This window comes from Pygocentrus nattereri, chromosome 16, assembly GCF_015220715.1.
Source record: "Pygocentrus nattereri isolate fPygNat1 chromosome 16, fPygNat1.pri, whole genome shotgun sequence".
Lineage (NCBI taxonomy): Eukaryota > Metazoa > Chordata > Actinopteri > Characiformes > Serrasalmidae > Pygocentrus > Pygocentrus nattereri.
This window is the reverse complement of record NC_051226.1, coordinates 6,861,268-6,882,621: the sequence shown is the minus strand read 5'-3', so window position 1 is coordinate 6,882,621 and position 21,354 is coordinate 6,861,268. Positions and strand designations below refer to the sequence as shown.

Below are 21,354 nucleotides of genomic sequence, written 5' to 3'. Positions count from 1 at the left end.
AGAAAGAAAGAAAGAAAGAAAGAAAGAAAGAAAGAAAGAAAGAAAGAAAGAAAGAAAAAGAAAAGGAGAAGTTCAGAAGAAGAGCGAGAGAGGTAAAGATTCCTGGTCTGTGTGGTGTGGAGGACTGTGGTGGGCATGGACAGACAGATCAATGTGCAGAGTGAGTGCGGGGGGACCACCTTGATAGATCTGTGGTATGTGGAGCGGGACCACGCGGGTCTTTACTTCCTGTGGCTCCAGATGGACCAGCCAAACTAACGCCAGCCAGCGAGGAGCCCGTATGTACCCAGACTCTCCTCCATCCTCACCGTTCCTCTCATAAAAGTATCACCTTCCAACCCATCTTCCTTCTGTGCTCCTCTGTCTCTCGCCCGTCTGTCTCTCTACAGCTGCAGCACCAGCCTGACCCAAACTGGATCAATCTGGATCAGGCCAAACTCACCACTGACACTTAACTGTAGTGGCCAATCCGAGATTACACGGCCATATCCACTCAGAGCGCACCACGCTGAGGGGTCAGGCATTGATGTGGCCATCACACAGGGAGCAAGCTTCACACACTGCTGCTCCACAGACAACCTGCATGCAGTGCAGCGCTGCAGGACACTGGGAAAAAGCCCACCAGCTCATTCTCGCAAAAATCTCACAGATCAGCGAGCCCAGTGTGGCAGGAGGCACAGCTGAAGCTGATAGATTAGATAGAGTGGACCAACTGTGTGGGGCAGTTCAGGTCCTCCTGCCTTCTGGTGGAAATCAAGGGCTCAGCTGATATCAGCCACTAAGTGAAAACTCAACAATATTTTCCAAATATATTATGGTATCAGATGATACTTCAGTCTCCACCCAATTAATAAAATTAAATGGACAGTCCAGTCAAAATGAAAACGTCACCATCGCTACATCTGATGTAAACAAGACTAATCACTTCCTACAGTACACAAAGTACACAAATCATGTACTTGAGTTAAAGTAGAGTCACCCAAGGTAAAATATTCCTCCAGTAAAAGTAGAAGTTCCTCCCTTTAGACCTCCACTTGAGTAAAAGTACTAAAGTATTTACCTTCAAATGTACTTAAGTATAAAGTAAAAGTACTAAAAGAGTAATTCTGGCTCTGATCTGGTCCTGTTATCATTTTTATAACCAGACTGGCTTCATGAACTCATTTCAGGTGAAAGTCCTCCAGCGTCTCTCTTGGTAAACCAGTCTTTTAATAGAACGTCATTAATTAGTGACGCTGACGTCTATTAAAATGATCAGAAGCACAAAACACTGAAGGTAAACAGTTTCCATCAGGGAGAACCGAGTGGCTCTGAAATCACTTTTTACACACAAGCAAAGTTTCAGTTTCAGATTTATTTACAACTTAGTTCCAAGTTTAATTTGAATAAAAACTGGCTTTAAACTCAGGATCACAGATGAGCTCCTTTACTATGTTGATCTGTAGGCGTCTGTTCATAAACAGAAACCAGCCCAAACTAATTTACTTTAAAATGAAATGATGTTTGTAGAAATTCAGAAAAAAGCCGCGTCAGTCTCGACTGCATATGTGGACATATTTCTATATTGTGCTCTATTTACACAAAGTTAGGTTAGTTCATCATTTATGTTGAACAGACTCTCCCAAAGTTTTACGCTGCTGCGCTGACGTTGAACCGCGTGCTGCACTGGGTCGGTATGACCAACAGGTCAAAACCAGCTCTAAACAAAGTGACCGCTGGGCCCTGATTGGTGCTCTGGCTTTGCACTTCTTTTGTTTTGACATGTTACGTTTTTATACACACAGAAACCAAAAGGAACGACAGATTTCTCAAAATGTAGGAGGAAAAAGTCGGATATTAGACTCTGAAATGTAGTGGAGTGAAAGGAAAAAGTCGCCCAGAATGGAGAAACTTCAGTACAGATACACAAAAAATACTTAAGTACAGTAATTAATTACTTTTACTTAGTTACTGTCCACCCCGAGAGTGAGATTTTCAGGTTTAAAGGAACGTTATGGAATATATTTACTGTACTAAATCATAAAAAGACCATGATATGTCAGATTAAGGAAACATACCGGCTTCTCCATCAGCAGTGTTACAGCCAGTATGTTCTCCTGTCAAATTTTGTGTCCTGGAGTGGAAAGTCTGTTTATGATTTGAAATTCGCTATCGTCTCTTCATCATTCACAATCTGTGGTCCCTGTACTGCTGGGTTATTAAGGCAGACGAGGCTCAATTTGGCTTCCTATAGCACCTCAAGCGCTATAATGTAACTGCTGCACCATTTAAGGTGGAACAGGAAAATTCAAACAAGCAGCTGGTAAATAAAATGCTGACTTCAGCTTCATTCAAGGCAGCGAGGACTTTTAAAGCAGTAGGCTTCTGTTTTCGGGATAACAGGCACAGCTAGCTATGCATCTAGCTCTTGAGCAAGGCACCTAACCCCCAACTGCTCCCTGGGTGCTGCGGATAGGGCTACCCACCGCTATGGGCAAGTATGCTCAGTGCCCCCTAGTGCATGTTTTCACTAGTGTGTATGTGGTGTTTCGCTGCACGGATGGGTTAAATGCGGAGGTGAAATTTCCCCATTGTGGGACTAATAAGGGTCACTTAATCTTAATCTAATCTTAATCCATCTGATCAATTTACAGTGTATGACTCATCATCGCATGCAATAGTCCAAGTTTAATGTTGTGCTTGTCTCATGCTTGCTTATGTAGGTTCAGTGTCCTCAACCTGGCAACCCGTGTGAGCTTTCAGTCTGTGGATGAGGGGGGTGGCAGAGAACTAGTCAATATTTTGAATTTGGACCACAGTATCCATTTTAGACTCTTGCGGTCAGTATTACATATCGTTCCTTTAAAAGACAGAACTTCTGATGATGCATCGCAAAGGTGGGAGGAACCTAAGCACTACAAGCTCTTTGGGCTTTTCTATTTGCGTAATGCATGCTGAGCATTGTAGTAAGAAAACACCGTTAGGGTATCAAATGGTAAACTCAGTCAAACTGACGAGGCTGAAGCATTTAATGCAATACTACAGAATATTACTCTTATTATTCTAGTTTTAAGCCAGTGTGCTCCATTAATGAGCGTGTACTTCCAGACTGCCGCTACTCCATGTTAAAAGAATGTCTTACAGGCCTAAAATAGAGTGTTTTTTTTGTTCTGTCCATTTTCTTCTCCTAAAATTACAACAAGGGAAAGCTTTCACAGTATTGTACATGTTAACCAGACAGAAAGCACATTTCCAGAAAGCAAACTAACTTTCTATTTCAGTTTCATGAATTCTGAACTCGTCTTTAAAACAATCTGAACATAACACACATTATAGTTAACTGTTAGGTCCTGGTTACCATCAGTAATGTGAACAAAAATGCCTGGCAAGAGCAAGACTGTTATTTTATGAGATATTTCTCAATTATATTGCTACAAGTATTGCTAAAAAGGAAAAGCAATCACTTTTTATTGATGGTATATCACCCAGAACTAGTCCCACTGGTTTATCAGTATTGGCAAAAATCCCTCCAATAAAGTGTCAATGCTGCTTTTGAGCAGTTGGTTTATATTATAAAGAATTCACCCAATTCTGATGATCCTAAAGGTCTCAGATGGAACTCTGAATGATGGCATCAGTGAAGTATATATAATGATAAACTGAGGCTCATGGTTAAATAAGTGAATGAATAGCCTGTCAATTACAGAGACAATCGTTCACACCAGCGGATGCACAGAGACACGTACCTCTTCTCCGAGGATCTGGGAGTACTCAATGTCGAGCTCATGCAGGGTCTCGATGTGGTCACTGGTGAAGGCGATGGGGACCAACAGCAGGTTCTTCTTTCCTCTCTGACACAAACCCTTAATCACCTCATCAGTCTGAGGCCCTAGCCAAGCCATCGGGCCCACCTACAGACACAAACAGCAAGCATTAGCACTATCAAAAGCTGAGTGGCAGCTAACAAAGCACAAAACCCTGCAGCTAGTGTTTGTGCCCTGCTGCACTCTCAAAGAAGATGTTTTCAAGGTTTCTTTAGTAAAGAAAATGGTATATAGAACCATCAACACTCAAAGTACCCTTTTGCATGACTAAAGGGTTCTTTGAATCGCAAAAGAGTTCTTCAGATTGACGGAGAATGTGCTGTAGAGGGTTCTATATAGCACTAAAAAGGGTTCTTCTATTGTACCAAACTTGACATCGTAACCATAGAAGAACCCCGTTATGGTGTTATAAAGAACCTTTTTCCAAATAGGTCTATTCTCTACCGACCTGAAGAATTATTTCACGATGCAAATAAGCCTTTAATCATGCAAAGGGTTCTTTGAGTGTTCACGGTTCTATATAGAACTATCTTCTGTACTAAAGAACCCTTGAAGACCCATCTTTTTTTTTTTTTTTTAATAGTAGGTTTAATCAATGTCAGCTACATTAGCACTGGTTCGGTTGAAGTAGGCCTCAGATTCATGATACTGGCCTCAAGCTAGCTTTTACTTCAATTCAATACATTCTTAAACTAAATCCCAAGTAACTGTATTTAGTTCAGACTCCGTGTTCAGTGCTTTCACTAATCTGATAATTTAGTTTGATAAATTCGCAGCAACATGGAATAAAACAATACTGAAAGTACAGTGGGCCTAATCTGGAGAACTTATCAATAACACTTAAAAAAATACAAATAAGATCTATATACATTACATACAAATAAAATGTTTTTGTTCCATTTAGTTTTGTGGTAAAATTCACATTTTTTTTGTTTTATTGTGGTAAAAAGACAAACTAATGCTATAATATTTGCATGCAGAATCCCCCCCCAGGTCAAATTACACATTTTATTTTGATTTTCCATGTTTAAATAGGTTATTACATCCTCTGCAATGAACAAACAATAATATGGCATTTCTCTGCACATTTTGTGCTCAATTTCTGTTTATTTGCAAAAATAAAACACTAGAAACAAACACACACACACACACACACACACACACACACACACACACACACACACACACACACACATCGTCTAAGCCACTTCTTCTTCAGGGTCATGGGAGGAGCTGGAGCCTATCCCAGTGGCCATCGGGCAGAAGGCATGATACACCCTGGACAGGTCGCCAGTCCATCACAGGGCAGACAGACAGACAAACGACAGACACACTCCAGTAGACACGCATTTCATTGATGCCCCCCACCCCCAATATGTTAAATTCAATAAATAAGGAGGCGGGGGGCACTCACAGAATCAACTCTATTCAATTAAGAGACAACTGGGAATAACAGATGTCATGAGGACAGTAACAAGTTCTGAAGCCTTTCATCTCAGACTTGGTGAATGCAGTATAGAAATCTGGGACTTAGTGTACTTACACTAGGCCACCACATGATGGCAGTGTGCAACTAATGTTTGCACTTTGTGCCCTCCAGCAAAAACAAGACTGTGACTAACCCAACTAAATACAACAGCTCACCTAAGCTGATGACACACTAACGGACAGATAGGCTTATTTACACTTTATGTCCTGAAGTATCTACACAGTCAGTCCTTCTATTGAGCTACTCTCAGACACAAACATCTTGCATAACCTTCACAGAAGAGCACTGCTAAGCACATGAGCCTAAGGTCACCATGCCCAGTGCCAAGTGTGGGTTGGAGGGGTATAAATCTCCCCCAGCATTGGGTTGTGGAGCAGTAGAACGGAGTTCTCTGGAATGATGGAGCTCCATCCAATACCTTTGGGATAAGTTGGAGCGATCTACAACTGACCATCCAACTTTACTACCTGACCTCACTAAGGCTCAATCAAATCCTCACAGCAGTGTTCAATATCTAGTGTAAAGCCTTCTCAGAGGCTGTAGAGGCTGTTACTGCAGTGAAGAAAGAAAAACTCACTATTAATATCCCTAATTTCTGAGGAAAAGCTGGAGGAGCAGATGTCCACAAACTTTATTCAAACTATGAATCTGTGTTCCTAACATGAGGCAGGAGTCCTGTTTTTATAAAATGACTTTTCTGTTTTAGGACTTTTTAAATAAAAAAGGAAAATAATATTTTTAACCGCACACAAACTCAAATGTTGCATTACGTCTATTCTATTCAAACACACTATAAACCAAACGTGTGTATATATTACACACACACACTTGAATCATTCCTGTTAATATTTTTATATACAACATTAATCCAATGCAGATGTAAATCTTACAAACTAGATTCAAAAGGTTGTTTTGTTCTGTATTTCAAGGATTGAGTTATTTATATGTTGTAAATTCCATCCTGTAATAACCCTAGGTTTTTTGTCAACCCCATGTTTTGACCACCACTTTTTCAACAACATTCAGGGTCATTCTGAATATTCATTTTATTATAACTTCATTATTAATGTTCTATAGTCATCCCTACAGTCTGACCACAGGACCACTGACAGCTGGTCAGTTTTTGTTGTTAGGCTATTCTGAGTTAGTTTAATAATATATACAGTGACTAGTAGCAACTAGGTCTTCAGGTATTACCATAAAATGCTAAATCTCTAACAGTAAAAGACATTTTAGGACCATTTACAAGACGTTTTTAATGTATCTGCGGGAAAATGTCCAGCTCTGTTCCCTCATATGCTTTGAGTGAAAAACAAATGTTCAGCATGTTACCTTTGACTGCCAGACAAGGCGGTAAGGGTTGCAGTGGCCTAGCCTCTCCATCACCCTCTGCACTGTAGCACCGACCTCCTGAGGGTACGGGTCTCCCCTGTTCACCACCTACACAGACACGGCCAAAATGGACACAAACACATGACATGCCTTCATGATCTTATCAAAACCCTGTATCTCCTAACTGACTTTAGAGGAAGAAAACATGCCCTAAACTCAGATGTGCAATAATGTAATCAGGTCCTTCTCACAAACATAATAAATTCTGGGACCCAGTTCGAACAAACTAAAATTACGATGACAATGTTTTCTTTTTTTGCATATACAAACAGATGCTCTTGGTTGAATAGCTAAAAGAAACCTGAATGATTTAAGTGATTTTAAATACATTTTCCAATTGAAATAATCAAATTCTCATTACCGCAACACTATGATTTAAAGACGGTCATAATCTGTCAGGCTAAATATTTTAATGCAGATTCTTAAAAATATATTTATTTTACAAAATGTAATATTTGGCCATTTTATCTCACAAATGCAACACACGGACAGTCACTGACGTTTTTCTTGTTACATGTGCCACAAACGTTTTGTTGTTTTTGGTTCACACCCTTAGGGGTTTACAAGGAAAAGGGTGAAGTAAAGATTCCACCAAAAAATGAGAAAGACATTGCAGTAATGAGAATCACAATGTGCTGCTTTACTACTGGTACCTAGAATTAATAAAGTTACATCGGGGGGACAGCCTTCTCATACAAACCCCCCAGCTTTGGAATAATCTTCCCATCAGTGTTCAGGACTCAGAGACAGCCTCGGTCTTTAAGTCTAGGCTAAAAGCCTACTTGTTTAGTGAAGCCTTTGGTAATTAGTTTTCCCTGGTAGACAAAAGGTACAGATCAGGAGACTCGTGGTCTTAGAGTATTCATGGTAAACTGGGAGTGTTGGTGCTGTTGTCCCACTGCTCTCACACTCACTCGGGTCTGCTGACGGTGGAGTGGAGGGACGCCGACATCTCAGGGAGCCTGATGTCTCTGTTACTTTTCTGGTTTCTCTCTTTCAGGTAGGCTGTAATAACTAGACCCGCTGGAGTCTCTGCTGCTCTGTTACACTGTAATCTGATCTGTCACTCTTTACAGAACTGACTCTGTGTGTTTTTTCTTTGCCGAGTTGAACAGCCGCCAGTTCTGTGCCTCCAACGCTGTCGCTTCTTCTGTCTTGATTGGCTGCCACTGCTCAAAAGCCTTCTGGACCATTTCAGCCGTCCAGACTGTTTTAACCACCATTGAGCTTCATGCTGTACAACGCTGTGCAAACCTCACCTTCATTAACTGACACTCCTGATGATGATGATGCTGCATAAACTCAAACTATCTATCTAATTAACCATTGCTCCACTTGTTTTTCCCAGTTTTGTATTCTAATATTTTACACTAACACTGTTTTCTATCCGGTGTTGACCAGAGAAGGATGGCTCCCCTTTTGAGTCTTGATTCCTTTTGCCACGGTCTCCACTGGCGATGCTCCTGGGGGCTTAGATCCAGATTTTTCTGTAAAGCTGCTTTGTGACAACATCTGTTGTAAAAAGCGCTATATACATAACTTTGACACTACCGGTCACTGCATTTGAGAAGCACAACATTATCCTTACTGTTTCATGGTGGAGTTTTAGAGAGTCAGAATGATGAACCTGTTGGTTGAGTGGTCAGCGCTCTGGGCACCACATAAATTATATATAAAATTGTTGACACTGGAGTTCACAGAGTCTGTCTACAGCTCATGCAGGTACTTACGGACATGGGCAGCGAGTGAGCGGAGAACAGAATGACCACGTCATCCCTTTTCTCAGCAGGGAACTTATCCAACTCATTACGCACATGCTCAGCAAAACACTGAGGGATGGAGGGAGACAGAAAGAGACAGAGTAATGATTATTCATGGCAAAATTTAACTACGTTACAATCTAAATAACATAGAAAATGTTTAATTAATAATGCCATGTAATTGGTAACTGAAATGACATCAATGAAAAATCTAAATAATTGGAAAAACAAACATTTGAAATAGTGTAATGGTTTCCCAGCAAAGACAAACTATACAGTTGATTCGTCCCTCACTCTCTACTCCACCCAGTCGCTGTTTTTCTGTGGAAATCACTGTTAATGATCAAAACTTGCCATCTGGGTCCAGCCAATCCATGTGTATTGTTCATAGCTCAGTTGGGCTTTTTTAATAAGACCACTTTGAGGAAGGACGTGCTCCTCTGTAATCTTTGTATTTATCTGAGCCAAAGCAATCGGAACGCTGAACACATATGTGGCATGCGCCCGCCCCCCGGGCCCTGACGATGATGGCCGCGAGAGCTGGCAGGAAGGCGGGGCCCGAACACCCAGCGCCAACGAACCTCGGCGAGGATGGCAGGGAGAAAGCCACAAGTGTGGAGGGGCCGGAGAATCAAAAATCATACTGAAGCAGAAAATAAATAAATAATAACACCCTGCAAAGCTTCAGAATTGGGAAAACAGAAAACAATAACTCAAAGAACAGTAAGTATAAAGTAAAAAGTAATGAAGACTGTTTTCATGGGTTTTTTTTAATGATATAAACTAAAAGTCTTTTTAGCCTGCACGAGATCTTCACCATGCTTCACCGTGACTTTCCACCACAAAAGTGCAGGCCAGACTGATCCTCTAACAGCACCCGTGGACGCTATTTTTACTTTGCCCTCCTAGTTGCTCCAGTGAAAATGCAGTTACATTTACATTTATGGCATTTGGCTGACGCTCTTATCCAGAGCGACTTACAACTTGATCATTTTACACAGGGAGGCCAAGGTGGTGTTAGGAGTCTTGCCCAAGGACCCTTATTGGTATAGGGTAGGGTGTTTACCCAGGTGGGGATTGAACCCCAATTTACAGTGTAGAAGGCAGAGGTGTTAACCACTACACTAACCAGCAACCACAGTTGACCACCTAATAGTGCCTAACAGACACGAAAAGACTTCTCTGCAACAACAGAGAAGATTTATATGAGACAGAGCATTCAAGCGAAGAAAACCCATTAACTGTTATTCAAACATTAACAGAGAACATCATCTTAATGCTTAATCTTAATATTCAACACCACAGCAGGTGCTAGACAACACTGACAAAATTAAATCACCGTTTTCCCAAATACTGTACTGTGGAAAGAATTTTAGAATTGAAAGGCTAGTTATATGGTCAGTAAACATTAGCACCAATATTAGAACAAACACAAATAACATTAATTCAGTAAGTGGTGATTTTTATGTATGTCGGTGTGTTTGTTTAACCATTTCCTGCTCTCTCCTGAAGGAAGCCCTGTATTAACTGTAGTTATCATCAAATACCTGTTTTACCTGTTTGATCAATATTACATTAAATTAAATCAGGTGCTGCTGATGATGTCTGGAGGAATCCTGGTGAAATGTGGAACCAAACTTTGCTCTTCAAACTAGCTCACAACACGATTATTCATTTATTAATATTTATTTTGAAAAAAGAATGTCATGTTATTTTATTGTAGGAGTTTCTTTTCTAATCATATTTGATGTTTTTCTAGGCACAAAACACGGTTACTGCCGAGATAAATCATTCTAAACCTAAATGTGCTTAGGTGCCTTTTGCACAGTACTCCAATACCACAGCCTCAGAGTGTGACAGATCTCCCCTCATCACACAATACTACCACACTGGGACAGTGAAGGACAGAATTTGCTTCCTTCAAGATACGTAATGCACCAATGCAACTTTATTGTACGGCTCAACACGCTTGGAGGAGAACACTAACTGCTGATTCTGTTACACCAGCTAAAAGATGCCTCATTCAGTCACTGAGATGTAAACAGAGCGATTCAGAGGGGTTTGGTGTGAAATGGTTCAGATTTCTTCACAGTGGCGGTGATAGGAACCAGGGGTCGCCATGACTACAACACAAATATAGACTATTTATTTACTATCCAAAAATCACCTGTGAACCTACCTAGAGTCTTCTGAGTTTTATATGGAACGTTAATGACGGAAAAACAATGAATAAATAAATAAAGGAGTTTTCTTCTGGGACTATTTTGCCTTACATGTATTCCTCATGCATGCCCTGCATGTATCCCTCAGCCGTAATGTATTAAAAAAGTTAAAAATACAATTTTGAGATTAAAAAAAAAAAGTTTCTGTGAGGGAGCTTTAAGAGGTGGATGTCTGGTTCCTATCACCACCACTGTGAACACTTCTGACTCTGTAAGTTTCTCTAGAACGGAGCGTTTCAAACCAAACCACTCGGAACGCCTCAAAGATGTAATGATCCAGAAAAATCTGTGGAATTCCCCTTTAAAACGGCCCCAAAGGAAACTTTGACAGAACCGTAAACATTAACCAGTCGGAAAGCACATTTCACAAAAAAGAGCTTACCTTCTTATTTCATGCTTTAACTCGTTTTATAGGGGAACAGACACATTTTGCTATGTTGAAGTGTCGGAAGGTGCCACAGGTTTAAAGAAATGCTTTTTTAACTATCAAAGCCACTTCGTAGAATAAAGAGAGAAAGAGCTGCAGCAGTGGTGAAACATACTGGGCATGTTTCAAACACGGAGAGGATTCGGCTCCCAACAACCACCGAGGAGCATGATGTGCACGGTCTGCGTACGCTCACTCAATTCTGAACAACTGCACCGCAAAAAGAACATTCAACTCTGAAACAACCATGAAACCATATAATATTTAACAGTGGGCCCCTGAAGAGGTGACAGCACAAACAGCGAGGAAAGGGGAGAAACACGCACACTGAAGCCTGTTAGTTCAGCTCATGAATGAAAAGTTTTCATTTCATTCATGTGGATGAAAAATTGATTTTTAATTCTGAATATTTACGTGGAGCATGCAAAACGGATGAAGACTATTGGACTGGTCCCCTGTTAAACTGTATCAGTCAATGAGTAAAGCACACAATATAGACTCAAATCTGTTATTAAAGGGTCATTAAAACCAAAGAGCAATATCACAATACATCCATATTACTGCATATTGGCAAGCATGTCATCACCCAGCACTAACTGCAGCTCACACACAGTTAAAAATGAGCTTCACTTCACTGAGAGCTGCTGGAGGCGAAGCTGAGTGAAACTTTAAACTGACCAAAGAGGAATCGGTCACAGCGAAAAAGAAGAACCAGCTCTTCTGGTTCTCCTTCGTTGGCATCAAATGCACTGCTTTGTTTACTTGTAGGAAATGATTATTACTTAATTTTCTTCTTATTATTACTTAAAAATTTATTATTTATACATAAATGTCCTGACATTGAAAATTTTACAATGATAGGGAAACCCATCAGTCCAACAAAAGAAAATGAAATGTAGAGTATCAAAGACCAGGCAGGTAAGATCACAGATCAACAACCCCAACTTAACAACATACAGAAAAGGTGGAACAACTTTATGGTGATCCAGCCTCATTCAACATTCCTCCTCACTCGCCATTCCAGATCGTGCCGCCAGGCCAAAAACTGAAAGCTGCAGTGGCTCAGAAAATGGTTTTATTCCATTAGCTGTGGTAGTCTTGGTTTAAACAAACTCTTTAGGGAATCGATGCATTTACATAGGTACATTTACCTATTTGGGCATTATTGTGTAAGTGTGTATTGTGCATATGCTCCTCTTCGTATGTGTAACGAGAATAATCACCGCAGCTGCTTTCACACATCAGTGATAGATCATATTTTACCTGCACCTTTGTTGTATTTTGAGCCGAGTGCTTATCTAACAGTGCCAAAGAAAGAAACTCAACTTTTTTGTAAATGAATGTGCAGTAATGTATTCTGTTCCATATTAAATCTTAACTGAAGTGTAGTATAGACATCTAGCTATATACTCAGAGATACTGAGTATTCAGAAACTAAAACCCCAATAAAGAGATTCTTAATATTTAGTACTTTTCAAAAGAATCATCACAAACAATGAGAACACCTCAGTCAAAAAAAAACTGTCATATGTAATATGACCACTTACTTAAGCAATAGAGCACGAGAGGGAGTGTGTTATCGTGAAATAACATCACAGCTGTGATTTGGTCGCTGTAGATCATCACAGCCGTGATGTTATTCGTAGACCCCGAGTGTTCTGTTGCTTTTATATGACAGTTAAACAAATACGGTAAGAAATGAATAAACTGGGCGTGAAGGCGGCGTTTAATGTGTTTTAATGTTCAGCTCCTTCCTCCTAATTATAGCTCCTTAACGAGCAGCTTGTTGCTACGTCAGAGTAACGAGCTCCGCCCACTCGCTGCACAGCCGGCAGTTCGTTCTCCAGCTCCTTACACTAAATTCCCAAACTGTCGTCACCACTGAGCAGCTATTTTCTTTTTTATTGGGTCAGTTTTATGGCTCAGTCTGATTTGGTCAGACTTTGAAGATCAGACACATCTGGCGAATGGTGTTGGGTTCATTTCTGGCTGATTCCAGGTTGTTCAGCTGTTCTTCCGTCACAGCTGCCGACTGAAAAGCTGTGCAGTGGTGACGACAGTTTGGGAATTTATTGTCATCTCATCTTCAGAGTCGGACCAAACTGGAACTAACTGTTGTATAAAATGAAAAGCAATGAAACATAGTAAACAGGTCCACTTTATGGGATCATGCTAGAAAGCTTCTTTACTTGCTTGCATGTTACCCTTGTTCTCATATTTGACGCATATTCCCTCAAGTGATTCAAAACATCTCCCACTCTGGATAATTTAAAGAATAATTCCACAGATTATTATCATTTAATTTAATTCAGAGCGGTCTGACGCAAAACGCTCCATTCTACAGTCAAAATTGTTCACAGTGGTGGTGACAGGAACCAGACGTCTAAAGAGGTTATTGCCTCTAAAAGCTCCCTTACAGAATGTTGGTACAAAAAATGCTGAGAATATACGACCTGATCTCTCCAACATTGTTTTATGACCGTTTTGAGAAGATTTTGGCCTAAAAAGTAGTTTACACTTCACAGTGGAGGTATGCATGCCGGGTGTCATGAGGAAAAATAAGTAAACACTTGTTTCAGATTTATTATTATTTTACCATCATCAATATTCCAAATAAAACTCAGAAGACACGTGTGGAGGTTCACTGGTGGTTTTGGATAGCAAATAAAATGCCTATATATGTGTTGTAGTCATGGTGACCCCTGGTTCCTATCACCACCACTGTAAAGAAATTGGTGGCTACATGACTGATCTAGTCCTCAAATACACCCACCACTTTAGCTAAAACCTTGCTGACAAAAACACCTGCTGTTTTTCCAAGCCTTTAGTCATGACCGCTCACCGTGCCTATGGCAACTGACAACTCCTGAGTCAACTTCGTCAAATGGACATGACTTCATGTATGATATTCAAACTATCACAACCTGTGTGGACATTTTTCCAGGACCTCAGACAGCATTTCTCTTATTTGGACACCTCAGTGTGTAGCAGTCTCAAACACACACCACACAAAGACATGCCCAAAGACAGACTTAGTCACTCAAGAATAGAAAGAGAAGCTTGACCAAAGGGAGAGGTGAACTAAGAAGATCAATTAAAGACAGCTTATAAGCAGTGGGTGGTCCTCCCACACATATAACACTCTGAAGTTAATGTCCAGCAGCTCTGCCTTTTTTCTGCCTAATTAATGTCTATTTTTATTTCTGCCTAATATATTTAAATGCATGTGCAATTCTATGCCTTGCTACTGTAGCACTGCAATTTTCATCCATCCATCCTCAAATCCCAACATTCTCCCACAGCGGTCATTTTAAGCAGGAGAGGAGAGTAGAGGAGAGTAGACGAGAGGGAAGCACAACCCAACATTTTAGTTTATGCTAAACTTTCTTTTTATTTTATTGGGGAAGCGAGAATGGCCTGATAAATCGATGCAAACACAAATCTATTCAGTATAACGCTATTTTGTTCGACCCAGACAAGCTTTCCAACCTAAATGCATAAAAATGTATTCAACAAAATAAATATGATTAGTAAATTATTTCTATAGTACGTTTGTGATTCATTTCTGGATCAAGCATTCAGAAAATGGATGTTGTGAATTAATATGAAGTATGCAGACTTCTTTAATTTCACTTTGGCAGGCTAACCTCATTGTGAGGAGGCTGTAAATCTCTACTTGCATTTTTGCACATTTTATGTTTTTTACTGCATCAACCAAATACTGTATTCTGTTGTTCCGGTTGCTACTGCAGTGACTGCATAGTATGTTTCATTCTGTATTGTACAGGCTACACACTCTCAGCACCGTGTACTGCCTGTATTCTGTTTTTGTATTGATTGCAAGTCTTTTTATTTATTGCTCTGTAATGTCTGCAATAAACACAGATTTTGTTTTGCACTTGTGTTCCTACGTTGGTCCTGGAGGAATGTTGTTTCTTTTCACTGTGTACTTGTATACAGCTGAACTTGTAACTGTAACTGAAACTGTTATTTTAACTTTTTACATTATTAAATAAGCGGCACCGATGACCACCTGAATGCAAACAACTGCTAGTTAAGACCCAGAACATGACAATATCTCAATTTTATGAATTAACGAGGACTGTCCAAGCACACCAGAAGACTGCTTCTGACAGTGAGGGGTTTGTGTCAGGTGACTCCAGATCAGCTGTAGGAAACTGAAAGAGTGTCTCACCTCAATGAGCAGAGGGTGGGTTGGCCACCTGTCAATCACACTCCAGCGCATCTTGGGCCTAGTGGCTCTGTTGCTGTAGTATCTGTAGATGGCATTGAGGCTGCTGCCTGCACACACACAAAAACAAGGAGAAAATAAACTTACTTTAGACAAATAAAGCTCTGGTTCATTCCTCCTGACCGTGAAAGACAGAACAAAGCACAAAGATACTGATCTGTGCAAAGGTGAGAACTACCACCATTATACAGGTTGCCTCAAAAGTATGGAAACACCCATATAAAATGAATGGAATGAACGGTTTGGCAGACAATAATTCCATTTCAGACATAAGCTGTGGGGAAAGGGGGGAACCAGTCAGGCCGTGTCACCAACATAGGGGCATTCAAGATGACCACCATCTTGGATTCAACTTTAGCATTACACATGGGAAGGCAGGTGTTTGGCACATCAAAACTGGCAGAAAATTTCACCAGAAAAACAAGGATGGTGGATTCAAGACGGTGGCCTAACAGCTTGTGTCTGAAACTGAGTCACCATCTGCCAAACCAGTTTCATTTAATAAGGGCTTATCCTTACTTTTGAGACACCTTGTATAATAAAATAATAAAAAGCTTTATTTATATAACACCTGTATTACATTAAAATGCAGCTCAAATTGCTTTCCAACGCAAAGGAAAAGCATAAATGAGAAAAATATAAACATTAAAAGGGGCAAATATTTAAAATTATAAACAAATCTAAAAATTTAAATAAAGAATAATGACAAAAAAAACAAAAGTGAGTGAAACCACCACATAACAAAATCACAAGCTGTTCAGATATAAAAGAATATAACAAATTGAAATAACAGTGAATAAAATTAAAACTAGAATGCATAATTGGTCGCACAGTGCAAACGCTGCTGTTTAAAACTGCTAAGTAAAGATGATTCCCATATTCATGTGTTTTGTTCTTGGAACAGAAAGTAATCTTGGGTTTGTTGATCTTCAACATCACTGTGGAGCAGATGCAGACCATCTGACATACAAGCAAGCGCTAGTCTATTAACGGCCTTAAAAATTCTGTGCTGCAGGGAGCCAGTGAAGTGCTGCCCGAACTGGAGTAATTCAGTGTTGAAGTAAGAACTTTTGCTGCTTTATTCTGTACAGACTGTAGTTTGCCTATACTCTTTTTAGATAAGCCAGTGCACAATGCTTTACATCGATCTAAAAAAGAGAAAACCAGAAAGTGGGAGTCAACGTCTTAGCATCATACAGTCTGAAATAAGTCCTGACTCTGGTTTTAGTTACGCTTTTAATGTGAAGCCTAAAACCGAGATCAGAGTCAAAGACAATTCAGGTTTTGCACTTCATGCAGTTACATGAATTACGATGCAACCCGCATGGAAGACGTCCTCAATGTTCTCCTCACAGGATTCTACTTGTCCTCTGTGGGCTGCGGAAGCAGCGACTCAAGGCTGCAAAGAGGTACATAAATGCATTTGTGAGCATATGCGCAACATAGCGTTTCTCCAGGCAACAACGCCACTACAGCTCCACCCAGACACACTGCCACTAACGTTAGGGGGGGTAACAGGTTAGTATTAGCCTAAAGCAGCGACGTTTAAACTACCTCCCTTTTCCAACAAACTACAAGCCTGGAAATATACAGCAGTAGCACTGCCCAAACTCTGGTTTTAAAAACACCCATGAAGCTTGAATTCCTTATCTTTTTGGAAAGCTACTCCAGAGTTTATGGGCTATAAAAAAGGGTTCTTCCACCAACTGAGCCATAAATCATCCTAGGAGTTTGCAGCAAATTGCCCAAGCTGAGTGAAGCAGTCTGAATGTGTTATAATGCTTCAACAAATTGTTCATCATTAGGAATTGCGCCTTATAAATGGATTAACTTGGAAATTCTTCCACTGCAGAATCTCCAGCCTACCTGCATTGGCGTTATGCCTCACATATGGCTCCACACCAAGGGGATGTTCCACTCCCCTAGTGGAGACTCATCTTCATCTCCTATGTCCAGTGGGGTAACTAATGGGCATGATTTTACTTGTCTTGACTTGTTTACCCCTCACTGTCTAATCACTGAGCCTGGCAAAGATTTTCCCCAAGCTCCAGAGGTCCCTGGGGTGCAAGCCAGTACATAAAGAAGCTGTTCAGTTCTTATGAAGGCTTCTTCTCCAGCTCCTGCCCAGGCATAGTGGCTATAGTACTTTTTTGGTAGTACTCAGTTATTATAAGCTAAATAACAAGACACCTGCCTGGATTCGCTGATTTTGATTCCCTCAGCTTCTGCTAAGCAAGCAAACTATGGATGAAGACCAATGACATTTCAGTACTCTTGGGGCCTACAGGGAACTCTGCACTTGTCATCACCCATTACTGCTGCACTACAATGAGCTGATAGCCAAACACAATATGGCTATGGTTTCCCTGTGAAATTCATCCAGCTCTGCACTGGGGACATCCTACTCAATATCCAGCATTATAAACATGTTTTCTAATGGCTCCAAGATGGAATGTAAGGCTATTTCTGTCCCTGCTGTGGTTGGCGTACCATGAGATCTTCCACTCAGGAAGGATGTTCTCAGCTGGGTTTTCAAATCTGGCAAAACACAACAACAGACCTCTGAAGTTGTGCACCACGCCTATATTCAGAAGTCCACGTCTAAGCTGTTTTTCTAAATGAGAAAAACCACGTCTATCGCATCCTGTTGTAAAGAAAAATGTTTCAAAGCTGCTGTGTTTTGTGCTGAGCAGTTTCTCCCTGAATGTTACTGAATCCTCTGAATTACAAGCTTATTAAGGAGTCGCTACAACATTGCCTACATGCATGCCGTTAACAAGCTAACATTTCAGAATTTGAATCAGATTTATTGGCCAAGTATGTTGACACATGCAAGGAATTTGGTTCCAGGCACTAGTGTCTCTCTAGAAATAAATACAATATTGTAACGCTGGGGAGCGATGATGAGGTGGACGCATATGCGAAGAGAAGCGAGATTTGTTATGAGCAAATCCATTACCATGGTCAAAACGGTCCAGGGTCAGCGAGCCAACACGGGACAGACATGACGAAAACGAACACAGAAAAACACACAAAAGAGGCCGGAAGAATGACACAAAACAATGCAATACAAAGACCAAACAAAGAGCAGCAAACTAACAGGGGAAAACACAGGTCTTAAATACAGGGAATAATGAGGGTTAACAAGACGCAGGTGGATAACACAGGTGGTTACAATCAGGGGCAGGGTCTGGAAACAAGGGGACAGGACCGGGAATCAACAAAACAAGGAATCACATGGACAAGACCAAAACAAAACAAAAGCATACGTAGGACTGGGAGGGGCCAATTGTGACAAACATACAAACAATGTAGAAGTAATTTATAGGAAACATGCAATATACACAGTATACAAGCAATGTAGACAATGTATGGACAAGTAATATACAATGTACATATTATTTGGGCTGTCGTGGGCTGGAGGTTAGGGAACTGGCCCTGTGACTGGAAGGATCCCCAGTGCCGACAGTCCATGACTGAGGTGTCCTTGAGCAAGACACCTAACCCCCAATTGCTCCCCGGGTGCTGTGGATAGGGCTGCCCACCGCTCCGGGCAAGTGTGCTCACTGTCCCCTAGTGTGTGTGTATTCACTAGTGTGTATGTGGTGTTTCACTTCACAGATGGGTTAAATGCGGAGGTGGAATTTCCCCATTTGTGGGATTAAAAAAGTATCACTTAACTTATTTACAGACAAACGTGTGTGTATTAAAATGACATCTACTACACCTTAAAGCAATTCTATAACACCAGCTACTCAAACTGTAGGCTACCAAAACAAGTTAAGCACCACATTTGATAAAGGTTGCTGGTTGGTGTGGGGTATTTTAAGGTTGGCAGGTTTATGACGTCAGTTCAATGTTGTGTTATGTACTTCATTGGTCCTACAAGGCAAATTTGTCATTTGGCTGCCTAACTATGCCCAATCTTGGAGCATGGCCGGGGGTGTTGGGGTGGGGGGTAAATGCCTTGCCCAAAGGCACAATCAGGTATACATGGCACTCATGAGATGTTGTTCAGTCGTGTTCAGTCTCCATGGTGCTGTTGGCCCTACAGAACCCACTGGATAAAGGTCCCTCACTCTATTCATGCTTAAAGTTTATGTAGTTGCGCTTCCTGCTTATCAAAAGTATGTGGATGGGTTATTATTAAGACTGCACACTCATCTTGAAATTCACCTTGATATTTATCCTTGGTGTTGGACGTTTTGTACAGTAAGCCCTCCATGCCACTGACATAAGCAGGCCTGATGTGGATTTCAATGGAGAGTAAATTCTGAAGTTGCTCTCTAGGCTAAACATGAGAGCTACACTGTCTGATAGCACACCACACGTACAGGAGAATCCAGCTGGTACTGTGGCTCAAATCAAGCACTTTCTGAAGGTGTTTTCTCTTCAGCAGATACAACAGAGTATTCATTCTGTCACCGACAAGTAAGGCCCTCAATGACTAGGTGGTAGAGGCAATCTCCAGCTGAGTGGTGTATTATTTGTATTGCCACCTGCATCAAAGGTCATGTCACTGTGTGATTTTGTTGCTGTAAGATCTCGACCTGTGTGCTGACACATGAGCATCCACTGTGCTTCACACTGCCTCTGGAGGTCAAACAGAGTTCACAGAACCAATGACAGTTACTTTTGTACATAGCAGTCATCAACAGTGTGTAAATCACAGTGCTTTATCTACAAAATCCATTTCTTTTGGAAAACAGCTTAAATTCCACAAGTAATTACTGGGAAATCATACAGCTGAGCACAGTCTGGTCTAGGGGTCGGCAGAATTAGATTTTTAAGTAAAACTAAAATAATCCTCCTTTACAGTAAAATAAAGCTCTGCTGAACAGAGTTTAACAATACGTGGCCTTAAACGCTGAAGTTAATGTAGAACTGCTAATTCATCATTTAACCCTGAAGATCAGACTACTGGTCACCATAGCAATGCAGACAATCTCACCTAGGTAGTAGTTAAGAAACCAGCGAAGAGAAAAATTTAGGACAAACAGCCATAATTTGGAAACTAAGGGACTGATTTGCATTTATAATCACTCCAGCTGGTTTACTGATATGTTTTATCTGCAACGAGAAACCATCAAACACTTTTAAAAAAAAATAAATAAAAAATATCGGGCAGCTGAAGTCAGTTTTTCATTCACTTCTCCTGTTCCACCTTAAATAATGCAGCAGTTACATTCTGGTGGGGAAGATTCAAACGAGAAGTTGGCGAATGAGACGCTGACTTCAGCCTTGTAAAAGTCAAATATGAGACATTTTACAAGAATTGTTGAAAAGTTTCCTGCTAGATATGCAAGTAAAGTGGCGATAGCTGAGCTAAAGCTTAAAGCAGAGCAAAGTAAGCCTGAGTTTTCGTTGTATTATATTTACTAGTCTATAAAAGGACATTGGCACATATTAGGACATATTTTCAGCCAAGATGGTAAAAAGCAAAATGGACAAAAAAAATGTGGTGGCTCTCAAGGTGGTCTGATTTTTGTTGAAAGGACAAAATGGCCTCTTAACATTTGGGTTGCTGTCTAATATTATTACAGTTTTATAAAACAGTCAGGCAAAGCCTGCAGCAATTCAAAACACACCGTCCGACATTTACTTTTTAATAAAGGAAATATCTTTCTGTATGTTAAAATTGTATGTTATTGTTATTGTATTGCATTGAATGGCACAGAGTTCTGCGTTCAACTCTGGTTCTTTTTCTCTCGGGGTCCACAGTGACATCTTGTTTCTAGCAGTATCTGAGCCCAGGACTGTCTTTTTCTCTAAGCTATTGGTGACTAGCAAAGATACTTTATCTAGATTGACAAAGCACTTCTTGTAAGTCGCTCTGGATAAGAGTGTCTGCTAAATGCTGTAAATGTAAATGAAAACATATGAACAGTTCTATTCCTGCAGGTGCAACAGATTCCAACACTTTCGTTCATCCAAAACCGAACAAATTTGTCCTTTTCCATGTAAATCCTTCTAATTCCTGTCAAATTTACCAAATTAACAAACATATTC

At 40.5% G+C, this 21,354-nt stretch overlaps 1 protein-coding gene across 1 annotated transcript in view; it reads right to left on the bottom strand.

Moving 5' to 3' along the window:
* fech (ferrochelatase) overlaps positions 1-21,354 on the bottom strand; it is a 41,448-nt gene that overhangs the window by 9,356 nt on the left and 10,738 nt on the right. The window contains exons 6-9 of the mRNA XM_017713717.2: positions 15,289-15,395; positions 8,415-8,513; positions 6,625-6,732; positions 3,726-3,890 (exon numbers count right to left, since the gene is read on the bottom strand). Coding sequence (XP_017569206.1) covers positions 3,726-3,890; positions 6,625-6,732; positions 8,415-8,513; positions 15,289-15,395 — 479 coding nt within the window. The remainder of the gene's footprint in view (positions 1-3,725; positions 3,891-6,624; positions 6,733-8,414; positions 8,514-15,288; positions 15,396-21,354) is intronic.